The sequence below is a fragment of the Sceloporus occidentalis genome, unplaced genomic scaffold (genome assembly GCF_023333645.1).
Source record: "Sceloporus occidentalis isolate IW3139 unplaced genomic scaffold, rSceOcc1.0.p SCAF_2, whole genome shotgun sequence".
NCBI classification, from domain to species: Eukaryota; Metazoa; Chordata; class Lepidosauria; order Squamata; family Phrynosomatidae; genus Sceloporus; species Sceloporus occidentalis.
In genome coordinates, this window is record NW_028316982.1 from 180605791 (window position 1) to 180633267 (window position 27477).

A 27477-nucleotide genomic window follows, 5' to 3' on the forward strand; every position below is an offset into this window, starting at 1 on the left:
AGCAGCTGACCATAGAACTGCAATGGAGGAGCTACAAATGCCTAGTAGGAATAATCTCTAGGTCTTTCAGTGCAACTTTTAGTTAAAGTTGACCATAGAGTTGCACTGGAGGACCTAGATATCCCTAGAGAGAACATAGTAATCAAATCCGTGAATAATCAAATCTGCAAATATCAAAGCTGCAAATATGAGTGTTAAACCAAGCTGGGTATGGATAAAAATAAGAAGCTATTAGCCATTGGGATGATGGCATTAGCTGGGTTAGTCTGGACTATCAGTATGCAAGGGGATCTGGCACCACCTTTGATAGCAACTATGAGGAAGAAGTTGTAGCATTCATCTTGGCAGACTTGCCTATGAGGAAATATGCCAAGTCCAGGAAAGCTTATGCTACAACTTCTTCTACAGAGTTCCCCTCAAAAGTGCTACAAGACCCCCCTGCATTATGGCTGTGTGCCTCCAGTCCTTTTGGACCCATTGCGACCCTAAGGCAATGGCTGATCTATCAGATAAAGGGGTAGTCATAATTTAACAATTAATGCCTAGCCAAGTAGGATGGAGAGCCCTCCCTCCAGCCCAACTGCCATAATAATAATATTATTTATATTCGGCTTAATCACTCGGAATCCAAGCGGATCACAGCAATAAAACTGCCAGAGGGAGAGGAGAATCAGTGAACCCGATCCCCTTCCCCACCACCATCCCCTTCTCCTTTTGTGTTGTGTCTTTTTAGATTGTAAACCTGAGGGCAGGGAACTGTCCACTTAAAAAAACCTGCTGTGAGAGCCTCTGTGGCTGAAGAGCGGGGTATAAATCCTCCAGATAAATAAACAGCTTCTTCAGAGAATGCTTGCCATTCCCAAACTCTGAGGCTGAGAGAGTGTGACCCATGTGAGAGCATGCCCAAATTCACCCAGTGGGTATCATTATTGTACAATCACTTCCTCACAGGATTGTTGTGAGGCTAGAACGGGAGAAAGAAACATGAACTGAAGCTTATTTTGTTTATTTATTTATTTATTTATTAAGCCGCCTTTCTTTCAGACGGGGCCCAAGGCGGCTCACAAGAGGCGAGGCCCGTTTTAAGGAGGGAACTGTCACTGTGTGACTTCTGTGGAGAGAGAGAAAAAGGCGGAGCTTAAAAAGCACCACCCAAAGCCCCTCCCCTTCTCCGTCTGGGGGCGTGGTTTGGGCGTCTTCTCCTCCTCCTCCTGCCCCTCCCCCCTTTCGCCATGACGATGAACAAATGACCTCGCGGGGAATGAAATTTAAATTCCGCAAAGGCGAGCGAGTTCTCTGCTTCGAGCCGGACCCGACCAAGGCGAAGGTGCTTTATGATGCCAAGGTGGGGAAGCCCCCCGCCCAGCAGACCGAAAGGGGGCGCGCGAGGGAGGGAGGGAGGGAGCGAGCGAGGGAGAGGGAAAGGGAAAGGGAGGGGGAAAGGAGGAAGGGGCTGGGCGCGAGGGCGGCGCGAGGACTGACAGACGGGTGCTCGCGCATGCGCGCTTCCTCTCCCTCGCGCCGCGGCCGTTGCTTTTTCCCCCCTCTTCCCTCCCTCAGCGTTTCCATTCCAATCGTTCTTACCGGAAGTGGCCTCTTTCTCGACCGCACTTCCGGTTCTCTGAGTTGAGAGGCGGAGGGAGCCTCAGTTTGTCTTCCTGGGGCCTTTGGGAAGGCGCTTCAGGGTGTGTGTCTCTATGATAATGGCGGAGGAGGGGCCTGAAAGCCTTAGGCTTCACACTGTTCTCTTCCCCCCGCTTTTGTTTATCATGGGGACCAGAGGTCCTCACCCCAAAATGGAGGATGTTGCCAAAGGAAAGCTTAAAAGACACTCATACACACTCACTTTATTTGCAGCTGTGTTTATGTGTGTGTGTGATATAACTGTGTATGTATGTGTGTGTGTGTGTGTGTATATATATATATAAAACTATATACAGATATACACTCCCCTCCATATGTGTGTGTATGTATTATATATAACTATATATATGTGTGTGTGTGTGTATATGTATATATATATACACACACACACACACACATTCCTCCATGTGTGTGTATACATATGTGTGTGTGTGTGATTATTCATGCATTTGATTAATCCATTCTCTAGGTCCTCCGGTGCATCTCTATGGTCAACTTTAAAAGTTGCACTGAAAGACCTAGAGATTATTCCTAGATAGAATCCTCTACTAGGCCTTTGCAGCTCCTCCAGTGCAGTCCTATGGCTAGTATCTGTTGGCCACAGAGTTTCACTGGAGGACCTAGAGATTCCTAGAGAGATGTCCTCTCAGGTAAAAACATGTTTGTTTGTTTTTGTTACTTGAGGTTTTTCCATATTCACGGGGGCCTTGTGCCCGCAACCCTGGCGAATATGGAGGGATGAGTGTATATTGTCAACTGCCCCTGAGTCGGCCTCAACTCATGGCAGCCCTGGGCATGAAGCATCTCTAAAAAACAACAGCCCTGACCTCTGCTGCTCTGCTCAGGTCCTTCAGAGTCATACTTGTGGCTTTGTTGTCACTGACTTACGACAACCCCGTCAAGAGATTTTCTTGGCAAGTTTGTTCAGAGGGGCCTTGCCATTGCCATCCTCTGAGGCTGAGAGAGTGTGGCTTGCCCAAGGTCACCCAGTGTGTTTACAAGTCCGAGCCAGGATTCGAATCCTTCTTTTCAGAGTCGTAGTCATGCCCAAACCACTACACAGTGGCAGATTCATAGTTGGGACCTCCCAAACTGAGTTCCATCGAAGCACAGTGACCTACCTGATGGAGTCTGTCCATCTTGTGTGCATTCTTCCTCTCTTTCTACCACCCTCCTCTTTTCCCATGATTATTGTCTTTCCTCATAGACTACTCCGCATGCCTGCAAATTAAAAACAAACTGCACAACACATACAACCACAGAAGTGGTTCAATATCCATATTTGCTTTGAATTGCTCTCCCCCTGAAAAAACAAACAAAACCAAAGTAATGTCCCTTCTAATCCATTTAAAACATGAATTGCCCCTTTTGGAAATGAAATTTTATCTCCACAGAAAACAATAGTACAGTATATTATTATTATTATTATTATTATTATTATTATTATTAATATCCCCAGGGACTCAGGGCAGCTAGGGTAGTGCTTCTTAAACTATCTGATTCAGAAGACCAGCAGTCTGCTTTTCACAATATGACAAGGAGCAGCAATTTATCTGCATCCCTTTACTCCGACTGTTTATTTCCTGGAAACTTGCTGTGGACCACCATTTTGACCTGAACTAGTTTAGGAAGTGCCAGGGGCTGTGTAAACGCTCTTGAGGCTTCCTGTGGCTTCAGGGCTGCACTTCACCCACTCTGGGTTAGCAAAGGCTTCACATGCATGGCAGTGTCTGTGTTTGTATTTTTCTTGCATTGAGAGAAACCTTAACAATAGCTTTGTATTTCTTGATTATAAGGACAAGTGTGATAATAGCTTAATTTCTACTTGATAAGGTTCCATGCCATGTAGTAAATTGGATATCCCCTTGCATTGATTGCCGCAATAGAATCAGGTTGATCTGCTGATCAGACTGTTTTTTAAGGTACTAGAACAGGCCAGGTGCTTTCTTTTCCTGGTTCATTGACAGCCCCCGTGTATGTTACTTTCTGGTTCAGTTATACAGAGAATGGATGTTACCTGTTCTGTTTAAGGGAATAAACTTTTCAGCTTTTTCTCATCCCTTTTCGTCTAGTTAAAAAAGATGGTCTTGGCTACACCCTAAATAATACTTTACACTTTTGTCTAAGATTGCAGCCTTGGTTCTGAGCAGCTGATACTGCTTTTATGTCCTAAAATGAGGTCCTATGAAAAGCATAGTGAAATTGCATACTTAGATACTTATTACATAATACTTAAAATTAAAGCAGTTTGCACCAGGCTGTAGGTTTGCCTTTGTCATCTGTTGTAGCCTATAGAATGAAATTGTATGTGATGGTGATAAATAGACAAAATTATCTTGTAGGAAAATTTGCTTCCATGTGGAAAGTGCTGTTAGAACAGATAGGCATTGTGACATTAAAATGTGACAATATATTGCATCTTTTTATGTTGATTTATACAGTCGTCCCTCTGGACCCCATTGCGAATCCGGAAAAACTCAAATATTGGAGTCCCCATTGGTTACAATGGTGGAGCGCTCCTGCACATGCCATTTTGTCCCTCCCGCTTGCCATCCACGAAGGAGCAGACCATGTACTCCAAGTCCGCAAACGGAGATGAGTGTATTCATTCCCACAGGACTTTTAAATAGGATCTGTAGCGATTAATATAAATTTGTGCCATGCTTTAAATCAATAGTAAACATCTAAGGGATTTCATAGGGTTTCTAATTCCAGTTGTGGAACGCAAGCCCAGTTTTCTATGGTGGATTGGCTGGACATGAAATTTCTAAAAGCTTGTGGTAAGTCACAAGTAAAGAGGCATCCTCAAAGCAAATGTACACTTTAGAGACAGGTACAGAACAACCTGCTATACATTCTTACATATTTTTAGCCCTTTATGTTTCATCTCTTAAGGAACTGAAGAGGAAATGAATTCTAAGGTGCCACTCAATGATATATCTTAGTTATGTAACAATTCTGTTTTTAAAAGTGCAGTACTTGAGTACTGTTCCATTTTCTTTCTGAAACATGAGTGGCACTACTTCTGAATATAGTACATTCCAAACTAAACTCATTTATTTTGAAACAAAATTATTTCTGTTGTTCAAAATTAAAATATATGGAACCTACCTCTGTATCACTGTACTTAGTACCTTGGGCTGCAAAACAATGTGTGGTAAACAGTATATGGTAAAAATGTAAACTGTTTATAATAGGAGTATTTGTTTGCAGGAGGAAATATTTACCAAATCATGTAAATGTCTCTAATTTCAGATTGTTGACATTATTGTTGGAAAGGATGATAAAGGAAGAAAGATTCCAGAATATCTGATCCATTTTAATGGTTGGAACAGAAGGTGAGATGCACATATTATTATGTTGCACGTTGTAATTCCCTTAATTTATGAAAGGACTGTGAAGTTGAAGGCTTTCACAGCTGGAATCCATAGTTTTATGTGGGGTTTTCAGGCCATGTGGCTGTGGCCTGGAAGAGTTTATTCCTGCCAGACATCAGAAGGGTTGCCAGACCCAGAAAAACCCATAAGAATGAAGATAATCAACCCACCCAAAGGGAAGGTATTTTTATCATACATCAGAGGAGTCACTGGTGAGGAAACACAACCTCCAGACGATCTACAAACCAGCCAAGGAAATCCAGTAAACGCTGTGCTCAGCGAAGGACAGGAGAGACTCTCACGGTCGCAGGAGTTTACCGCATACTGCTGAGCTGCAGACAAGTCTACATAGTGACCACAAATGCAGCGCTGAAAGATGAATGGGATACGAAAGATGCTGCAGACTGAGTCAGCCAGAAAAATCCAACAGTGCTTATCTTTATTTACAGAGTGCAATCCAATCACCAACGCTATCATACAGAACTCACAAAACCAAACTCCTCTCAAACCCACACAGAATACTGGAAGCCTCTGAGTTTATATACACACCAGACCATGCGGTCTCGCAAACTCAGCCACTTCCTGTGTCACACAGTAAAGTGTCCTCCTGTCCATACAGACACGTGTTCATCTTTGTGCTTTGCTGCACGCAGGCAGCAGACTGACCTTATGCCTATGAGCATCAGCTGTAGCCGATTAGCTTCGTCCTTGTGGTGCTGAATGCCCATGGTCGCCACACACATCTAAGCATTTCACAGTTAGCTTGCTTTAACCCTTGACACAGGACTCCAGGCAAGCACCATCTTTCATGGTGTTTGTTATTTTATTATGGATTGTCATTGAACTTCTTTCCCATCCTGCTTATGTCCTGTCCTACTGTTTTAAGTAGTTGATATACCATCAGTAATTACCAGTTTTGAGGCCTATGTATCACCTCTTAGAGATGATATATAGCCCTCAGGACTGGTAACTACTGATGGTGCTGGTTCATTCCCTCTGGTCCCTCTTTAAAACTTTCTCAAGTTGTCACCCACCACTACATATTGTGATAATGAATTCCATAGTCTTATTATCCACCATGTTAAAGAAATATTTCCATTTATCTACCCAAATCTCCCACCTTTCAACTTCAGAGGATGGGCCCATATTCTAGTATTCTGAGACAGAGAGAGAAGACAGGTATCTATTTTTTCTGCACCATGCATTTTATACCTATCTATCATGTCTGTTTTCACTTGCCTTTTTCTCTAAATTGAACAGTCTCAAATAATGTAATGTGTCATCAGAGAGGAGTTTCTTCAGACTTACTTCATCTTGCTTTATTTTTTTAAACTCTTGGTGTGTTTTTTTAAATACTCAGCTGGGACAGATGGGCAGCTGAAGATCATGTTCTTCGTGACTCTGATGAGAACCGCAGATTACAGCGTAAATTGGCAAGGAAAGCTGTGGCTCGCATGTAAGAATCAAATAAATGTATCAGACTTTTAATAAATGAAACTATAGACGCATCTAAATTGGCCTCCATAATCAAGAATATTATGATCGTGGGCGCTCCAGTGTGCGCAGACAGGCCTCCAGCTGACACTGCACCATCTCTACTGGCCACTGCTACTGCTGCAGCCTAGCAAGCCAAGCAGCTCCCTTCAAGAGCCTGGCCTTTGCCACCACTTCTGCTGAGGTCAACAAGGAGGGGGACACCCAACCCCCTCATTGATTGCACAGTTGCCCTGTTCTGACCTCACTAGAAACAATGGTGTGCTAGGCAAGTTGTTGCAGGGAGCTGCTTGGCTGGTGAGACTGGAACAATAGCAGCGGCACTGAAGAGGACAGGCCAGTGGGGATGATGAGTTGGGTGTGTAGATGTGTGGACAGCTGGGTTGCTCAGGATCTAGCCCAATCCATCTGTTCTCATGTCCAACACACATGGGTTCATCTCAGAGTTTTCTAGAAACAGCGTTTTCTGGTGGGTTGGATCGATGGCTTAAAGAAGCGGATTCACTGCATGCTTTCTGAGAATTCATTGCACCGGATATGGAGTGAGTCCCCAGTTTGGGGACAATGTAGACAAGCCCTGTATTAAATACAAAGATATGATCCAGGTAACTGATAGTCCCAAATAAAGTAGACCCATTAAATAAATTGCTGAATAGTATGTCAACATTCATCTGTAGCTGGCATTAGTAATTCAGGTTGAATATTTTATCTATAATTGTGTCTTCCCCATTATTGTACATACTATGAACTTTTCCGGTCTACTGAGCTTGAGAATCTAGTGTCTCTATCATCATAAAGTAGCTCAGCTCATATGTTTCTCTTTTGATGAATAGGGAGATGCATGAGAGTCCATTTCTTGTCTGGAATTCCAGAAATAGGGAAGAAGTGTTCCTCAGAATTAGAAAACTATGGCGAGTCAGAGTTACTGATGCCTTGCCCCTTGTTCTTGTAAAGAAAAAGGAGCTGCTATCTACCTCTAATGTTTTCTGATTTCTTTAGCTACTGCTACATTAAAAAAGCACATTTTGTCTGTTTAAAAGCAACCATCTTTGTCTAATTAGATGGGATTTTCTTTCATCTGACATTAATGACTTTTTTTAAAGATAAGCTTTTAAGTAGCATAGACTGTAGGATAGACTGTAGTCCTTGATTGTGAAACAAACCAACAGTAACCCAGTTTCTTAGACATACAAGAAATTGTGATTTGTATGAACCATCCAAACCAGGATGAAGTCATGGTTTCCAAACTCGATGTACAAAATTATTACAAAAATATAGAAAGAAGCTGTGTTTTGCTGGTCTGGCTTATTCATGTGGTCTTAGAACATAATCTGCATTTTGCATGAACCAGCTCTTAATATCTCTGAACTTAGTTTTCACTTCATGTTCAGAGAAGGGGAAAAGTACAAACATGCTGTAATGTAGGCTTGGATTAAGTATTCCTTTTTATACAGTATTTCAGTTGATTGAAGGAAATATATTAAAGATATTTGGTTGAATGTTGGGCTTTAACAAATTTCTTTTGTAAGCCGCTCTGATAGCCTTTTGGCTGAAGAACGGGGTATAAGAAAATTATTATTATTATTATTATTATTATTATTATTATTATTATTATTTAGGAGGAGAAAGGGAAAGAAAGGGCGCCGCAGATTGCCTGGTGTTGATTCTGTATTGAAGATCCTTCCTGCTGAAGAGAATGAGAAGGCCAGTGTAAAGTGTAAGTTAACCCTTATTTCATCTGCTTAAATGTTTGGGTGTCACAGTGAACCATGATTCCACAGTGATTGTTTCTCACCAAACAAGCCTGTTTTGTTAACCCTCCCCCTTTCAAGTCATAAAAACAAAATTTAAATATATTTGGATTCTTTCTCATGTTTGATAAAAAATTAGACTGAAGATGCAAGTGGAAGTCGGCATTTTGGCTTATCCCTGACAAACCAGAATTATACTAGGATTTGTTCTATTGTGACTTCTTACTCAAGTCATTCAACTGGATTTTACATTTTTGTCTTTTATATGAATTACAGTGATAAATTGAGGTACCGTAATAAATGTTTTCTCCTGAAAGGTGTACTGCAGTATTTCTGAATTAAGTTTCTGGAAACAAAGGTTTTTGTTATGGTAACAACTGTATCCTTAAAACTATTTGTATATTTATAAAAGCTTCTGGTACCTGGAAAGCTTTATTATTATTATTATTATTATTATTATTATTAATTATTAACCTTTATTTATAAAGCACTGTAAATTTACACAGAGCTGTACATACAATCTTTACCATCAGATGTTCTACTTGTTTTGATTTTTTTTTTTATTAGTTAAAACTCTTCAGAATCTCAGACTGGCAATATCCAATACAGTGTTACTGATGAAACCAATTTGTATTTTAGAAATTAACTACTGAAGAGTTAGAACAGGTAGAGCATCCCAATTTCCATTATTTTTTATTGTTATTAGTAAGCATTAAGTATTGTGTTGCGATTTTAATTGATACCAGTTTTATCTTTTTCCATAGTAAATATGTTTGCTTCAATTCAAAATGCAGACTAACATTTTAAAATGCAGACAAATCCAAAGACATATATATCTTTGGTCAAATGAAGTCAATAAATATGTGTTAGATGTCAAAGGTAACTCATCTTTTCTTATACAGCTATAAGTAGTTCTTCTTCTGATGACAGTGATGAAGGCACAGATGAAGAAATAAGGAGTGAAGAAAGTGACACTGATTCAAAGATAGAAATGGTATTTATGTTCATTCAAGCTATCTTGACGCCATTTACAAAAAAACAAAAACAAAAACAAAAAACCCCCAGAACTTTCTGTAAATAGTTATCAGAGTACTGGAGATTTCTGTAATAGATTTTAACTTTGATCCTTAGAGCTTACATTCTAATTATAAGGAACTTGAAACCAAAAAAATATGTTATATTAATCTTGGTGAAAGTGTTAGACTGGATACAGAGACAGTTATGCCTAAACTAGACTAAATGAAATCAGTGAGAGTTAATTTAGTAATTTTAGCTTTGAAATCCCATTGATTTCAGTAGTCCACTTTAAAGACTAATAATTCTGGATCTGATACCAATTATAAAAGGTACAGATACTTTGAGTAATATTAACATGCTGTTGTTATTAATGCCTGTGTCCACTGATATGTTATAGAATATTTAAAAAAACATTATTCTGTTTAAGGTACAGCCACTAAAATATATATGAAGAATTTACAATTTTTTTTACATATTTTTATAGAAAGATGAGCAAGAGACTCATACCAAAAGGGACATGGAAGAAAGAGCAATAAACATTGAAATTCCTGAAATATTGAAAAAGAAGCTTGAAGAAGATTGTTACTATATTAACCGAAGAAAGAGGGTATGAATGAATGAAAATAGTCAAAAGTATCTATGCTAAATCCTTGTATGCAGAAAAACAGCATTTTATATGCATATCTACTCAGAAGTAAGCACAATTGAATTCATGAGTATTGCTCCCAAGTAAGTTTCTATAGGATCGCAGCCTTAGTTTTCAGTAAAAGGAGAATAGAAACCAGTGAAAAGGGGTTCTAGATTCTGTACTAAATGTATATTTCTTGTTTCTTCTATTGACCTTCAAAATAATAATAATAATAATAATACATTTTGAGTAATCCTTGATCACCTTCCCCTTGTACAGCATAGAAGAAAATATAATCTGAAGAAATAGACTACTACATGGTACTGTGTTCTTACAATTGGGATTGTTTTTCTAAGCTGCATTGTTCTTAGAGTAGTCATTTCTGAGCCAGCAGTGGCTTAAATCAGAAATGACTCACCTGCTTTAATTCTTCAGTCTGCAATCGGAGCTCCTGTGAAGTGAATATTAAGTAATACACTTTGCTAGCTACGTTTTGGTGAACACACTAGAGTTGGAAGTGAGCCCCACTGAAAGTGACAGAACTTATATAAATAAAGCTTAATAATAAATTTATATAATGTACTTGTTCAGTAAACTGAAGACAGTGAGCGATTGTAAACTGGAAATGGACCTTTTCATCTTTGCCATATTGTCTACATGGCTTGCATTCTAGGGTGCTTTGTACATGTAATTTGTACTCAATCTTCCTAAGATATGTGTAATATTGTGTGTTGGTTCGGAATATACTTAATTTGCTATACCAGTCATAATATTCAGTGTGGCAAACAGGATGGGTAGGTGAGACAAGTATTGTCAAACTGAATGTGAAGTACAGCCCTTTAAGTTAAAGACAAATGGATTTTAAATTAGTGATGTTTATTGATGTGCATTAGGTAGATGCAGTCTACTGCCTGTAATGGTGCTCCTCCAGATAGAGAGCAGATTTCTTGTGTTCAAACTATTTTTATATATTTGTCTGCACAAACTCAAAATGTACACGTGTTTGAAAACATTGGTATGAAAAGTAATTTGTTCAGTGTTGCATAAAACAGCTTCTTCAGTTTGACCCTTCATTGATTCTCTTATCTAGCTGGTGAAACTGCCATGTCAAACGAATATAATAACCATTTTGGAATCCTATGTGAAACACTTTGCCATTAATGCAGCTTTTTCAGCCAATGAAAGATCAAGGCATCACCAAATGACTTCACACACCAACCTGAATATGCACTATGTCCCACCAGAAAAGAAGTAAGCAAGCACTATTTCAATTTACACTGACCGTTTCAAATGAAGGGCTAAATTTACAAAGCAGCACATGTTCACTTATGGTTAATGATCTTATAATTAGCCATTTGGCCTGCGATGCTAAATAGAAAGGTTAACTAACTCATTGCAGCAAATTTGTCAAATATAAAGATGATGGATTTTTAGCTATCAAAGGAACTGTTACAGCTACCTTATGTAGATTGTGAATAGGAAATACTCAGCTATTGATATTACATTCTTCATTTGGATTATGATTTTTTCTAGCTCTTTTGCATGCAAGCTAATGAGCTAGTTTATTAGAGCTTGTTTGAGGAGTAAAAGTCCCCCCCCCCCTCCAGTGTACAGCTGCTGTTCGGTGCCTGTTTAAGGGATAATTTCTCATTTTATGTACCTAAGCACAGTTTCTAAATGTTATCTTCTTCACTTTGAGGAAACTTGTGTACAAGCAGAATGCCTTCTTCCAGTAATTTGGGAACTGCAGAGGATTTAAACTCACACTGCATTCTTTGTTTAGAAGAGATGTATTATTATGAAGAGCAGGAATGTTTTGGATTTGTAACAAGCTAATAGTTGTGCAGCAATAGTTTCAAATTGCATTAACTTTATAAGTTGCTTTCTTTCATCTGACGCATCTCTCTGGATATGATGGGTCAAGCAGATACTTTATATTCTGACCTATTGCTTAATATAAATTACAATAATAGTTCTTAGTGCAGCTGACTAAAGTCTGCATGCATGCTTCTGTAAAGATACAGTTTTAAATGCAGTTACCCCAAACCCTTAGTTCATTTTAAGTTACTTTTTGCAGCCTTTTAACTGCCCCCCCAAACTCAACTTACTTTCCCGGCTACTGGCTATCAGTACACAGCCTATCCTGCTCGTAAGATTTGTATGAATTTCTTCTTGTAACCCTACTTTGATCTTTTCCCAATTTTGTTTCTCCCTAGCAAATCCCCTTATTTCTAATATTGGTCTATTCTGTCTGGTTTTTCAGCAGCAGTTAGAAAAATAGTTTTTAACAGCTCTTAAAACTTTGTTTTCATGATTGCTAGTCTTCAAATCTCCTGAGATATCTTGTTCTATGAAGAATCTTTTCTACTCAAAGTGTTTTGTTCATTTATCTAGCTTTTGTATACATCTGTATCACATCACTTTCCCCAGCTATATCCATTATCATGTGATATTACCGGTTTTTATCTGTTATGTTTTTTAGTTCCCTCTATGTGTGTGTTTGGGAGCTGGGGTCTTCCAGAGTTCAAACACTCATGGCACAAGGGCCTCTCTGATTGATTAAAACTTTGTGCTGACTATCAAGGTTTGGGAAAATTTGTGGCTGCTTATACATTTTTTTAAATGAACAACTTCCATTAAATTTTACACTGTTATGTTAAGAAGTGTGCAATGATGGTACAATGCTGCTGAAATACAGGTTGAATTCCCTTATCCAGAAATCTGAAATCCTCCAAAATCATCCACATGGGTGGCTGAGATAGTGATACCTTTGCTTTCTGATGGTTTAGTGTACACAAACTTTGTTTTATGCACAAAATTATTTAAAATATTGACTATTAATTTTGCATTTAGACTTGGTTCCATCTTCAATATACCTCAATATGTGTATGCAAGTATTCCAAAATCTGGAAAGAAAATACAGATCACATCTAAAATACTTCCAGTCCCAAGTTTTTCAGATAAGGGATACTCAACCTGTGGCATAGTCTCTTTAGTTCTCTAAACTGAAAATCCTTTATCTGCCTCATAGAGTATTGACATAATCCTATTTGTTAATTACAGAAAATATTTTAACAATATTTTTGTATAATTCCTTTTTTTCCCTAGTGTTGAATTATGTAAAGAAATGGTGGATGGACTAAGAATAACTTTTGACTTCACACTTCCATTGATTCTGTTGTATCCCTATGAGCAAGCACAATTTAAGAAGGTGACATCTTCCAAATTTTTTCTTCCCATCAAAGAGAATGTAGCAAACTCTAACAGGTGGGTTTGGTATTTTTACTTTCACTTGAGCATATTTTCAAATTGGTATACTCATTTGGTATCAAGTACGCAAGGTAGGAAAAAACTAGAATGTAAAAGGTTTTGATTTTTAAAAAGTTGCATAGTTAAGATTTTTCTTTTTTTGCATAACATATTACCTAGGTAATGGTATACAGGCATCCTCACTAAAAAGCCTCTGACAGAGCCTCTCTCTCTCTCTCTCTCTCTCTCTCTCTTTTTTTTTTTTAAACAAAGTCTCTTTGTGTCCACAGCCCCACTTTCCCTCCACGTACACTATCTAGCTGGAAATTTTTTTTTGCATCAGCATTGGGAGAATAATGAAGGGGGCAGGAGAAAATGTCTGTAGAAAATAATGCAATTAGACTTGAGCTGGGTTCTGCACTAGCCAATTCTATTGTAGCTGTATGTCCTTGCCTACAACAGGCAAACTAAATAGCATTTTCCTCCAGAACCCTTACAGAGCATGTATGGACAGCAGAACCGACCCCCAGCATTTAAAAAAATAAAAATTATGGTGCTATAAGTTTAGCCACCAAAATGGAAATCATAAGAAAAGTGGAGAGTGAAAGAAACAAAAATAATCCCTGGATGTATTTTGGAAGAAACTTTTAAGTGGTCTGTTGAAGGTTCAAAATATTTTAGTTTGCTGATGCAAGACTCACTTGTGCTGTTTCATTTCGTATGTGGGTATTGTTGGCTTTGAACATAAAGTTTGTTGAAACCTGTTGAATTGCTCTTCTTTTTCGTAATGTAGGAACATATTCCCATTCTTTGTGTACTGGTTCTTCCATTGGTACCATATTTTATGTTACAGAAGTAATTCCTAGGAACACATCTACTTTATTAACTGAGGTATACCTGTATTGATCTCATGCATGTCTGTTTTCTCTTCCTTTAGAAATCAAGAAGAACTCTCTCCTAGTCCACCTCTTCTGAATCCATCAACTCCACAGTCCACAGATAGTCAACCTATGACAATAGAACCTGTAACACCTAAACGCCGAAAAACTGAACCTGAAATATTGCATTCTCTAAGGCGTTCTACCCGTCACACATCCAACTGTGACAGATTATCAGAAAGTAGTGCTTCTCCACAACCAAAACGACGGAATATTGAGGCTCCTGCATCGATGCCAAAATTGTTTTTGCACCTTGAAAAGAGTAGGTAGTGGTGCAAAGAAAAAAATTATTTCTGGGAAGAAATAGAGTAGTTTTGTAAACATTTTCCTGTTTGTCACTGGTTGCTTTCTAAGAAGTATGGAAGGGTGTTTGATTGTCTAAGCTGATTCTGTATACTATTGGTGGAAGTGCCCCCCCTCCCCGCATATAGATAGCAGGTATTTTAAGCCTGCTTTCCTGCATTTTAACCTGCCCTCATCAGCTTTCCTTACCAAAACAGATTTGTTTTAATCAAGACACGGAACAAAAATTAGCCTGAATCTGGACTTGAATCTTAAATGGAGCATGCCAACTGAAATCCATGACATCCCATGGATTTTACTAGGTTGCTAAATATAAATAAGCCTGGTTCTATCCCAATGTGGGCTGTTTCTCATAGACTTTTGTTGTCGTTTAAGAAATAAAAGTCAGCCACAGCTGCTATAACATTCTCCCAGCAAAATGTTGGATGGTGAACCCTTCATGTTTCTCCAATTACATGTATCAACAGTAGAAAAGAAAGAGATTGTGGACTATGGCAAGGAGACAGAGTAGTGATTATAGCATGTATTTTATTTTATTAGATATAAAGAGAGACAGGGCAGCCTTTTTGGCAGCAGCCAGACATCCTTGGTTATAGGTTGTTCCAAGCTGATTACTGTATTTTGTAGAAGTACTTTGGAAGGTGCAGCCATATGATAATAGTTTGACAGAATCTTCAGACTGTATGCTGGGCAGCAAAACTGTAAGCAGTCAGCAGTAAGTTGAACAGGCTGTATTCTTTTGATGCAACACATGTTTATAGACAGTTTTTCTTTGAATGGGCATTGATATTCTGGCATTAAATGATGAAAAAAGAAAGTAACATAAAAGCCATGTTAGTCACTTGTCACTAAAGAAACCAAAAGCCATGGTTTGCCCACAGTTCTTCTCTAATGCTATCAAATGATGCTACTTAAATATTGCTGGAGAACTTACTCTTTCTTAAGTTTCACTATTTTATCTGCCATCCTAAATTATGTTTCTAGAATGATTTTCTTATGAACTTCCTATTTTAAATGTGAAAGACTTTTCCAGGATTGACTACTGTATTTCAGCAGTAGACTTGTTGTTTAGTATTTATATTCTTGATGCAACTCTCAGATGTATAGATTTCATTTGACTTCACTGTGGAAAGTACATTCATACCTCCATATTTGCGGATTTGATATTTGTGGATTTGATTATTCATGCATTTGATTAATATGTTCTCTCTAGGAATATCTAGGTCCTCCAGTGCAACTCTGATCAACTTTAACAAAAAGTTGCACTGAAAGACCTAGAGATCCCTATAGAGAATACTCTACTATGCATTTGTAGCTCTTCCGGTGCAGTTCTGTGGTCAGTGTCTGTTGGATGTTGCCCACAGAGTTGCACTGGAGGACCTAGAGATTCCTAGACAGGTGGTGTTTTTGTTATTTGTGGTTTTTCCATATTTACAAGGGTATTGTGCCCCTAACCCTAGTGAATGTGGAGGGACAAGTGTATTACATGCACTGGGGGAAAAAGAAAGTATTAACCCTTTCTTACTGGCTAGCTGATAGATTTCTGGCAAGAACTGAGATGTTCCATTATGTAACACAGCTAAATTCAGTTCTTCATTGTGGTCTCTGTGCCTCACACATTAGGGTTTTGTGCCTGCACATAGACTCCATTCAGAAATTTCAAAGCTGAGCAGATTGGTGGGTAGTCCTTCCCACTCCCTTGTAATGAGTATGCCCAATCTCTCCAATCTAGCTTCACCTTCAGTTCTCTTTCATCTGCCATTAGAGAAATTCGACTTTGACTGTTCTCTGCTAAGTAGCCTCCTGTTTTATTCTATACATCTATTTCTTGTCTGTTTCTTGTCTATATTTCTATTTCTTATCTAATCTTGTCTTTTTTTTTTAAAAAAAAGATTAAATTATCATTATTTTTACTGCAGCTGCCCCTCCTTCCCTGGCCTATGGCCTCTACTTCTCTTTTCAACCTTTGCTGTACCTGTGGTAGAAACATTTCTCTCAAACGGACTTTGCTTGGGAGAAGGTCACATGGTTGAACTTTCTCTGTCTGCAAGGCTTTCACACAGAGGCATCTATTTTTGGGACAAATCTTTCTCAGTTGCAGACTGTGTGGTGGTAAAGGACCCGTGGCACCGGTTTCCGTTTCCTTACTTCTGAAAACACCACAAATACCAAAGGCAACCCCAACTACTACTTTGCCAACTCTGTTTCTTTGGTTCTGACCGTTGCTGATCCCACTACATTGGTATTGATCATGGTATGGAATCTACCCTTTCTTGGTTATGCCTTCTGCTGCTTCTCCTCCTCTCTGAGATGTCCCTTTGACTTCTCAACCTTCTAAGACAGCTCACCCTCCTAAACCAAAGAAATGCTCTGCTTCCTCGATGGACAGCTCTGACACACATGGAGAGATTCACATTCTGAGAAGTACCATAAACAGCTTAAGCCATCAGCATTTGCACAGGCACAATTGGCATCAATACTGACATCGATGCAAACCTTTTTGACACTGACATTGATGCAAACGCCCTCAATACCGACATTGTTCTTGATACTGACGTCAACACAAAGCTTTTTGGTGCTAATGTTGCTTTCGATACCGATGTCAGTATGATCTCCCTCGGTGCTGACGTTCCTCTCTGAACCGACATCACTGCAAATCTCCTCAGTACTGTCATCACTCTCTATACTAATGTAGATACTATCTCCCTCAGTACCAACATTGCTCTCGGTACTGACGTCAGTGCAAATGTTCTCGGTATCAACGTCAACACAGTATCTATACTGAAGTTGACATTCTGAGTTCTTTCTTGCCGATTCTGACACCCACTACAACAGTGTCTTCACAACCTCTGGTACCAACCTTGGTACCTTCATACATCTCTGCCTCTGCAGCTAAACATCTCCACCATTGACAACTACACGTCCCTTTGATCACTCCAGATATCATCTTCTCAGTTGGATCCACTGTCCCCTAAGTACAGGGCGTATGCCAATAGGTCCCAATCTGCTAGGATGACAGCCCTCCGTGTCTGTTTCCTACATGGATCACTATAGGTTTTAGGATTATCAGTTAGAGAGAGACCCTCCTCTTTACCATTGGAGTTGCCATACCTGGAAAACTGGGACGATCCTGGATTGGAGGGTCTAAAACAGGGGTAGGCAACCTTTTTGAGCCGGGGGCCGGGTTGCTGTCCCTCAGACAACTGGGGGGCCGAAGCCAAAAAATAAATAATTTAATAATTTAATAAATAAATAAACCAGGACAAATGTAGGACAACATTTTCAAATGGTGGAAAAAAGTGGAGGACACGCAAAAAAATTTGCTGATTTTTTAAAACATGTTAATATAAATGCATGTTTCTGAGGCGTCTATAGACAATTGCCCCCCTTGCCCCTGCGCGCAAGAGGCCAAAGGCCCCGGCGGCAATCGACGGCAGGACTGGGCTGGGTCCGGTCCCAAGGCCTCGCTGGGCCGCATCTGGCCTGTGGGCCGCAGGTTGCCTACCCCTGGTCTAAAAAGTGTCCTGGCCCAGCTGGGCATTTTTAATCCACAAATCCTGGATTCCTGCTTTGTTCCAGGCCAAATTTTATCAGTCTCCAGTGCCCTGGTAAATTGTGGGTCTTATCCGCCTCATGCACGAATTCTACCAAGCATTCCTACTTCTACAAATGGAGGCATTTCTATTCCTTTGGTTATGCCTGTTTGGAACTTGTCTCTGGTCCAGCTGTCCATGGCCCTGCACTTTCCTCTTAATTTCCGTGACCAGGGCCTAGCTTTTTCGCCTCTCAAGATGTACCTCTCTTCCATCATTGCACACTAACCTATGATAAAGAGATTCTTCAAAGGCCTTCATAATTTATGTCTTCCATTGCCCCTCTTAGTACCTCTCTAGTCTCTGTCTCTGGTGCTCACCCAACTCACTCAGCCTCCCTTTGAACCTCTGGGGTCAATCCGTATCAAATTGTTCTCCTTCAAGGTGGCATTCCTGGTTGCTATCACTTCAGCCAGGGCGTTGTCAGAACTTACTGCTCTCCGCTTTGATGAGCCATACCTGGTCTTTCATAGGGAAAAGATTGTTCCAGGACTGAATGTTTCGTTCCTACCCAAGGTAATGTCTTCCTTTCGCCTTTCACAAGATACCGTTTTACCAACGTTATATCCACAAGCTTCCTCTACACTGGAAAGGGCTATGTATTCACTAGATGTTTGCTGTGCCTTGTTTTTCTTACTCAACATATTGCTGAGTTGTGTTGAACCAATAAGTTGTTTATTTGTTATGGTGGACCTAGGTAAGACCACCTTGTTTCTTCACAACTTTTTGTGAAATGGATTTCTGAGACTATTCTGGCCTATGAACTGGCTGAGTCCCCTATACACATTGGTGTCTGCTCACATTCACTCAAGGTTGTCTCATCATCCACTGACTTTCTTTGAGATGCCTCTGCCTTATCTCTGCAAGGCCGCCAGGTGGTCACAACTACCCACGCTTATTCAGCACTACAGGCTTGACTCCAGGTCACGTTGGAATGCCAATTTTCACCCTAATGTATGAGGCAAAGAGACCACAATGAAGGAGGACAGGTTGTGTATGTGTAACTTTAATTCTCTGAGTGGTCATCTGTGCCCTCACACATACCTACTCTACTTCCCCTCTTTCATGTCCCTGTTTTTCTTTATGGTGGACTCGAACTGAAGGTGGAACTAGATTGGCAGGATTGGGCATGGTCAGTACACAAGAGTGGGCAGGGCTACCTGCCAATCCCTTAACTTTGAACTTTATGAATGGAGTTTCAGTGCAGGTGCAAAACCCTAATGTGTGAGGGAACAGATGACCACTTGAAGAACTACAGTTACAGTTAAGCAACTTATCCTTTCCTGCCAGGAAGGGAATTCTCCTTGAAGGATAACTGCAAATGTTCTGATGAACTTGCTTGTTACAGCTGAAGCAAACATTTCATAGGTCAATAACAAACATAGTATATTCATAAAATTAATTGCTACTTTTCTTTGTAGAAACTCCTGTCCACAGTGGGTCATCATCGCCTATTACCTTGACTCCTAGCAGAGAGGGCAGTGCAGTGTTTGCTGGTTTTGAAGGAAGACGAAACAATGAATTAAATGAGGTAAGCTCTGTTAAGGTTATTGCTAGTATTAACTCCTTCAGCAGTAAAGCTTATAGTCTCACCCCTGTCTATCCCCTTGTAAGAAATAACATCCAGGAAGACAGAGGTTCACAAAATAACCTTCTTTATTGTAAGCAGCAGAAAACATAACAGCATTAAGCAGTCTTTCACCAAGCAGAGAGTGTCAGCAGAGACAGTCAGTATCTGCCAGCATACCTTAAAACCATAATAACGGCATTAGCGTGTGGTGCAAAGCCTATTGGTTTGTTCACTAAGAAGTAACACAAATGTTCTACTCCACAGAAGAGGACCTTTGAGTCTTAACACACACTTGAAAGTAAGACAGATCCTTACAAGCCAAAAATCTCTAACAAGCTGTTGTACTCCAAGAAGCTGGATTTAAAAAGCTGTGATGTTTAGGCTGAGGAACAAACAATGTTTTTTTTTATTCTGAAAAATTAATAATAGCTGTTGCCCCTCCTCTATTTTGTATGACACACTGTTGAGAGAATATCAAGCCTTTTGAAATGGGATGGCAGGGTTCAGATTTTGAAAAAAAAAATCACTGAGCTTGCCTACTTCCCTAGCATGAGTTTCAAAAGCTCTTTAGAATCATTGCTGAGATAACTAGAAGATTGCTAGGAGTATTTAATAGGATTTCAAAGAGAAATGCATGACAGAATTATATGTATCTTTTTTCTCCTTATTTTAATACGATAGTCCTTCATACTATTTTTAAAACTATAGATGAATGAGGAGTGACTGGTTTTGTTTTCATTATACCATAAGATTTTAGCTTAATGAGAACATGTAATAGAGCTAGTTTTCAGGTTAACAGTTAACAACCATTGCAATTTTGAGGAATTCTGTTTCATGTTCAAAGCTATTTTGAATTCTAAATGCATGTAGATCATGTAAACATTTCATAGCCTTTAAACATTAGTTTTGGAAATGGCTCTGGTTGAAAGTTGAAATAAATAAATAAATTTGTGCAAGCCTAATCAGGTTACCTAGACAATTTCCAAGAAATCACTAGCTGAATTTATAATATGCCCTTAATTTTTTTAGGATTGTTGATGTAATCTTTTTTCTATAGGTATTATCATGGAAACTCATGCCAGAGACATATCCCCCAGGGGACCAGCCACCACCACCTTCCTATATTTATGGGTCTCAGCATTTACTACGGATGTTTGGTAAAATACAGTTTTGTTTTTGAACACTATTTATAAAATGGTTTCTGTTGTCTTAATTCATGCAGAAGATTTGGTATATGCTTACTTGGAAGTAAATCTTATTTTGCCCTATGTGACTTAGTTGTCCACCCTCCACCCCCAAAGTGTGTACAGGCATACGTTAGTTAACAAAGCCTCTGACTGTAAAACTCCTTTTTACAAAGTCTTTTTATGCCCCATCAGAGCCCCTTCTTCCTTGCCTTCTATATAACTAGAAGGTTTTTAGCAGCATCTCCAATGGGAGAATGGTAAAGGGGGCTGGAGAAGCAGAGACTTTCAGTGTTAGTTTGCAGCAGTGTGTCTGTAGTAAACAGTGCAATAAAACATGAGCTGAAAAAGAATCCTACTGTAGCTGTGTGTGTCTACCTACAGTAGACAGATAAACAGGAGCTGCCTCCAGAGCCCATTACTGAGCATGCAAAAACAAAGAAAAGGAGAGAGAACAGATAGATTTGTCTTACCAACTACTCCCAACGTGACAAAACAAATAATAATTTTTAAAAATCCAAAATGGAAATCATAAGAAAAGTAGAAGCCAGTGGGGGGAAAAGTGGGGATGCATGTTGGAAGAAGATGATGAAAACAGAGGTGTGACCCTAAACCCAAACTGAAGTTGCAGAACAAAAAAGTCTAGGGGGAAAAAGAGCAATGATCATCAAATAGCAATACTTTTATTGGAAGCAAACTAGAAGAGTTGGATAAAAAATGGGAGGGATAGGTAAAATATAGTCAATCCTGCAGACAGACCAAATGCTGTGGTCTGTGTGCAGAGCCCAAAGATAAAATCAAAAGCTTATGCGACAAATGAGCAAAAGAGCTTATGTAACCAATATGTACTAGGCTAAGGAACTATAAATCCCAACCAATAAATCGAATATATGGAGATGTCATACATGTTAAATACAAATGAAGCTTTCAACACCTCCAAGGAAACAGATGGGAGGGATAACATAGCAAGCCCATTACAAGTGATGAATTGATAAAATAAGACCAAAAGCGTTTCGACAGAAAGTTATTGTCAGTCGCCAGGATTGGCTTTTGTTACAGCATGGAAGATATATCAATATATATGGATACATCCGGTGAAAATAAGTAGTTAATTATCCAATATGGACAGTAACCTGGATATCCCTCAGATGAATAAGACTAATGAATAACTAACTACTTACTTTCACCAGATGTATCCATATATATTGATATATCTTCCATGGTGTCACAACAGCCAATCCTGACCACTGATGAAGACTTTCTGTCGAAACGCGTTTGGTCTTATTTTATCAATTCATCACTTGTAATGGGCTATGTTATCCCTCCCATCTGTTTCCTTGGAGGCATTGAAAACTTCATTTGTATTTGTATTTGTATTTTACATGTATGACATCTCCATATACTCGATTTATTGGTTGGGATTTATAGTTCCTTAGCCTAGTACATATTGGTTACATCAGCTCTTTTACTCATTTGTTTCATAAGCTTTTGATTTTATCTTTGGGCTCTGCACACAGACCACAGCATTTTTTGTCTGCAGGATTGACTATATTTTACCTATACCTCCCATTTTTTATCCAACTCTTCTAGTTTGCATGTTGGAAGAAGCCTTTAAGTGATCTAGAAGGTTCAACCCAGGTGTGTCTAGTTTGCCAATCTCCAGTATGTGTGAGTCACAGAGACCATGAAGATGAAAAGCAGGTTGCTTGCCTGTAACAGTGGCTCTTTGAGTTGTCATCTGTGAACTCATAACCAACCCATTTTTCCACTTTGGTTCCTGGCTGATTTGGTGGACGTGGAACCAAGTGGTTTGAGCAGTAACCATAATGAGCATATGGGGTATGGACCTGTGGGTGGGACTTTAGCTGAAGATATCTAGCTCTAGAAGTTTCCAAAAATGGCAGAGAATCCTGTATGTGTGAGTTCACAGATGACCATTTGTAGAACTACAGTTATGGGTAAGCAACCTGCTTGTCTGATACATTTTTCCAAAGATGGAAGAAATTCTGGGTATTTTGTGTTACTATGAACTATTGCATTTAATAGTAGGGAAAGAGTAAACAAAATTCATCTGTTTTTCTTTTACAGTAAAGCTCCCAGAAATACTTGGGAAGATGAGCTTTTCTGACAAAAACCTAAAAGCATTAGTAAAACACTTTGAATTGTTCCTAAGGTAAGAGCTATTGAAAACCTACAAAGCTATATACTCCAAGACATTTGGTAACTTCTACAAGCTTCATTTTTATTACTGGAAGCGTTTTTTGCTATGTATGTAATTAATACTCTGTAGGAGAAAAGCACACAATTCCACTAAAGAAGTTCTAGTTTCAGTAAAGTAATTCCCTTAACATTACACAGTTCTTAAAAATAGCTGGCATAAATGACAATATGATGAAGGAGCTTGTGCCTTTCTTCTATGGACAGATGCATGTGCAGGTCACACAACAAATAGAGATACTATCTCTTTGTGCATGACATAAAATTGATCAATTATATAAAGACAGCGCAAGCTTTATCAGACCTCCCTGGTCATCCAGTGAGTTTACATGGCTGAGCAGGTATTTAAACCTCGGTCCCTAGAATCACCCAGTGCCCAAACCACTATACCACACACGCTCTCATCAGTGATGTACCATACCTAAAATTGTCCTTAGAGCCCAAATCTGGAACATCAGGGCTTAGCATTCAGATACCCATTTCCCATTCATTCTAGTCTTATCATAGTTTTCATTCAAGATGAATATTCATTAGGTGCCATTTTGAATTAGACTATGGAATGTCATATAATCATAAGAGGACTGATTTTGATTACAGTAGTTTTCTGATTGGAGTTTACAACCCTGTGAGTAGGAAGAACTGGTGTGTAATTTAACTTGCAGTAATTATCTATGACCATTAGTCTGTACTAGTGAGCAGTGAATAATATCTCAGTAAATGAAATAGGCTGCATACACTTTAAGCTAAGCTTTTTTTGAGGAATATTTAATGGATTTATGTAAGAAAAAACATACTTCAGCATGAATTTGAAAATTAAAGTGGTTTCAACATAATTGAAATGTGAGCTGAGATAAAATCTTTTTTTTTAAAAGCATCCTATTTGCATTCCTGTCTTTAAAGAGTATACTTCTAGAGATACTTCAGTAGAAATTTTCTGACAGGAGCAGAGCTCTACTAATGTAGCCCTCAGAATTTCTGTTCAGAAGTAGGCCCTATTGAATTAAGTGGCAATGAATTTTATGTATGTGAAAAATTACAGACGAAATGAAATCTGAACATTAGCATGTTTTGGGCTTTTTCTTGGACCTTTGGTCTCTGTTGAGGACACTCATATACAATATTACCCCATTTAATAAGCCTCAAAACATCTTGACTGTTTGGACAAGTGATAAAAATATTTAATATAGTTAAATTAATTCTACTAACTAAGGCCTGTTACAGACTGCCAAAATAAAGCTTTGGGTCTCTTTGGAGGTATGCTGTTTAAATGATGCATGCATCCTATGAATCCGGAAGCTGCACTAAAGCTGCACTCCAGTACTTAGGAATGCGACCTCCGGACTCTTAGGACCCATGCATCATTTAAATAGCATACCTCCAAAGAGACCCGAAGCAGCTTTATTTTGGTAGTCTGTAACAGGCCTAAATGCAACATTATCTGCTTTTATACTTTTAAATATCTTTATTTTAATGACGGTTGAAATATGACAATAAATAATAATAATTTTATTTCTTATCTGCCTCTCCTCATGGCTTGAGGTGGGTTACAACATAGATAAAACACAATCATTGCATAAAATACCCATATTAAGCTGCATCTCTATGCAGTATTTATATTACAATACGTAGGACAATAACTAAATATAAAATTCATGTTTAAAATTAATGAATAAAAACTGCCTGGATAGGTCTTCGAGAGATAGGAAGAGATAGGTCTTCAAATGTGGTTTATATTCCGACAGCTGGTTTAGCTGTTGGATCTTTTCTGGCTGGTCATTCCACAGTCTTGGGGCGGCTGATGAGAAGGTCCTCTGGGTAATGGCTGCTAGTCAGGTTCTTGCAGGTTGCAGCAACTGCCCCCCAGAGGACCTCAGTGTTTGGGGCAGATTGTACGGGAGAAGGCAATCCTGTAGATAACCTGGACCCAAACCATGTAGGGCTTTAAAGGTCAAAACCAGCACTTTGTATTTTGCCCAGAAACTAATTGGCAGCCAATGGAGTGACTTGAGTCTGGGTGTAATATGTTCACTCTTGGATGTTCCTGTAACCAATTAGGCTTTAAAATCTTGATGATATAATTCCTCTTTATATAAATATCTTTGTAACATCCTATATTAGATACTTTAAATCTTGCCTACCTAAGGGCTTGGGAATGTTAGAAATTAGACAGACAGACAGTCATACATATTTTTCTTTGCTAGGTTCTTAGCAGAATACCATGATGATTTCTTCCCGGAGTCAGCTTATGTTGCTGCTTGTGAGGCCTACTACAGCACAAAGAATCCACATGCCATCTATTGAAGCTGTTGATGTGGATATGATTGATTGTACATATTCCTTGACTGCTCTGCTTCAAGATCAGGAGACAAGCTGAAATGTATCATTTTAATATTAGAAAGAGAGTCTCACAAGCATTGCCATTCATTTGACAAAAAGAGAATCACATTTCATTTCAGAGTATGCTGACATTGCATTCTAGTGCTAGATTTCCTTCACTGTTAAACAAATGAAACTCTGCACTGACTTCTGATGAATAGAACTGCATACAAATAAAGTAAAAGGAATTAAGTGCATTAGAAACAGACTTCATGAGTACTAACCACCCAGTGTTCCACTTTAACATAAGTTTACTTCAACTTGAACTCTCAGAAAATCACCTACATCTAAGACAGGAGTGGCATTGTATAAGTTCTCATTTGGAATTCGTACTTCATTGTATAAAGTTATTGTGACAAATTGTTTTTCATAGAAGAATAAGCAACAGGTGATTTAGTATGATTTCTGCTTTAAGATTTCTTGTGAGTGGAATAACCCAAGGTTTATTTGTCTTTTCCCACGGTAGGTGTGTTTGGCAGTGCCTCAATAGTGTTTGACTCTATTAATTCATCTCTTTTCATGATTTGAATTGCTTTTGAGGATTTTTAAAGCAGTTGTTTAGAACAGGATGTACTTGTTGGCATGGGAAATGAACAATGCCAAAATGACATTCTTTGCCAAACTTTAGCAAGAGTTCTGAACACAAACAATGACTACAAACTGAGCTGGTGAGATACAGATCGTCTTTTATTCGTGCTATAGTTTAGACATATATAGGCTACTATATCTGTGGAAATCTAGACCTATTTGTTCCTGCTGGTTTGGTCTTCCCATGGTACTATGATATTTAAATCAGCTTCTAGTCTATTCTCTGGATAGGTTAGGAGGAGCAATCCACAAACCAATAAAATTACCTGATCATATCAAAGACTTCTTTAAAAATCTCTGGAAAGTAAGTAGCTGAGCATGAATAGCAACCCTGTTACTTGCATAATTTGATCCCATAGTAGCACTTGCCAAGAACCCCCCACCCAGGCTTTTTTAAAGTAAGGTTTGTATTGGTCATCTCAGCTGATAAATTGAATAGTTAATTTATATTTTGCATGAGGCAGAAGAACCAGAATATTTAAATTGCCCACAAACTTATTTCTACAATAGTTCTGATTAGATTACAAATATTTTGAAATAAAATTTCTGCCATCTAACACAGCCCCTAAGGTAATTAAACTAATCTCTACATCAGAGATGCAGAACTGTAGTCCTCCAAATGTGTTTAGACTCCTATAATCCCCCAGCACTGAATGTGCTGGCAGGCCTGATGGGAGAGAGAGGTCCAATACCACTGGAAGATTAAAATTTATCCACCCCTCACCCTGTCATCCTAATGCATAACTTGTTTTTATTTGTAAAATTAATAAAAATTATTTAAAAAAAAAAGACCAAACGCGTTTCGACAGAAAGTCTTCATCAGTGGTTAGGATTGGCTGTTGTGACAGCATGGAAGATATATCAATATATATGGATACATCTGGTGAAAGTAAGTAGTTAGTTATTCATTAGTCTCAAAATCCATAGTATCAGCTTAAATAGCTTAATTGTTTAGAAACGGGGGGAGCTTTCTCAAGGGTTGGCCTCATGTCCACCCCTAGTATATGTTTCTTTGGATATTTCATAGGACATATGATTATATGGAGGAAATTATTTGAACTAGAATGCCCACGTGAGTGTATCTGTATCAGTAGATGTTACTGTATCAGCAGGAGTTGAGTAATCAAGAGAGAAATTGGAGGTGACCCATGATAATGTATGACAAGGCCCTTGCATTAGTAGACTTTATATTTTGGGTATTAGCTTCTGGGGTTAATTCATTGCTTCCACAGAGGGTTTTTTCACCAGACCACATTTTCTAAAATCCTCTAGACTTTTTGTCTTAGATTTGAAGCTTTAAAATGAGACAGGCTTGTTTTAGCTTTGGTATAAAATACTGTTTGTGCAGAATTGTTAAATATTAATGAGTTATTTAATATAGTACAATAATGGTTAATCCTATTCCTTAAATTCTTCTGTCATATTTCAACACATTTTGTGCCAAGTGCAGTTTTGTTCCATCCAAATAGTGCATAGAAATAAGGGTTGGTAGCTGAACTGAAATATTTTTGTATGAATGAATTGTAAATAAAGCTGGCATATTTGGAA

General features: G+C 38.7%; 1 protein-coding gene across 2 annotated transcripts; it reads left to right on the top strand.

Moving 5' to 3' along the window:
- The first annotated feature begins 1213 nt into the window (after nt 1-1213).
- MSL3 (MSL complex subunit 3) lies at nt 1214-27477 on the top strand. Of its 2 annotated transcripts, none has more exons than XM_089511609.1 (13): nt 1214-1345; nt 4900-4982; nt 6382-6477; nt 8135-8232; nt 9169-9260; nt 9768-9890; nt 11002-11162; nt 13020-13178; nt 14098-14360; nt 19416-19525; nt 20622-20721; nt 22837-22921; nt 25167-27477. In XM_089511609.1, exons 1-13 carry the CDS (start codon nt 1247-1249, stop codon nt 25264-25266), a joined length of 1569 nt encoding a protein of 522 aa, XP_089367735.1. In that variant the 5' UTR covers nt 1214-1246; the 3' UTR covers nt 25267-27477. The 2 variants fall into 2 exon arrangements, with proteins under 2 accessions (XP_089367735.1, XP_089367736.1); XM_089511610.1 differs by having other exon boundaries at nt 1214-1327.

What these genes read in the sequence shown, in the direction of transcription:
- MSL3 (XM_089511609.1), top strand. Translation starts at nt 1,247, where the DNA reads ATGACCTCGCGGGGAATGAAATTTAAATTCCGCAAAGGCGAGCGAGTT. An exon ending in TGAGAAGGCCAGTGTAAAGT is followed by an intron (nt 8,233 to 9,168) that starts GTAAGTTAACCC and finishes TTTCTTATACAG; the next exon opens with CTATAAGTAGTTCTTCTTCT. An exon ending in TATGTCCCACCAGAAAAGAA is followed by an intron (nt 11,163 to 13,019) that starts GTAAGCAAGCAC and finishes TTTTTTCCCTAG; the next exon opens with TGTTGAATTATGTAAAGAAA.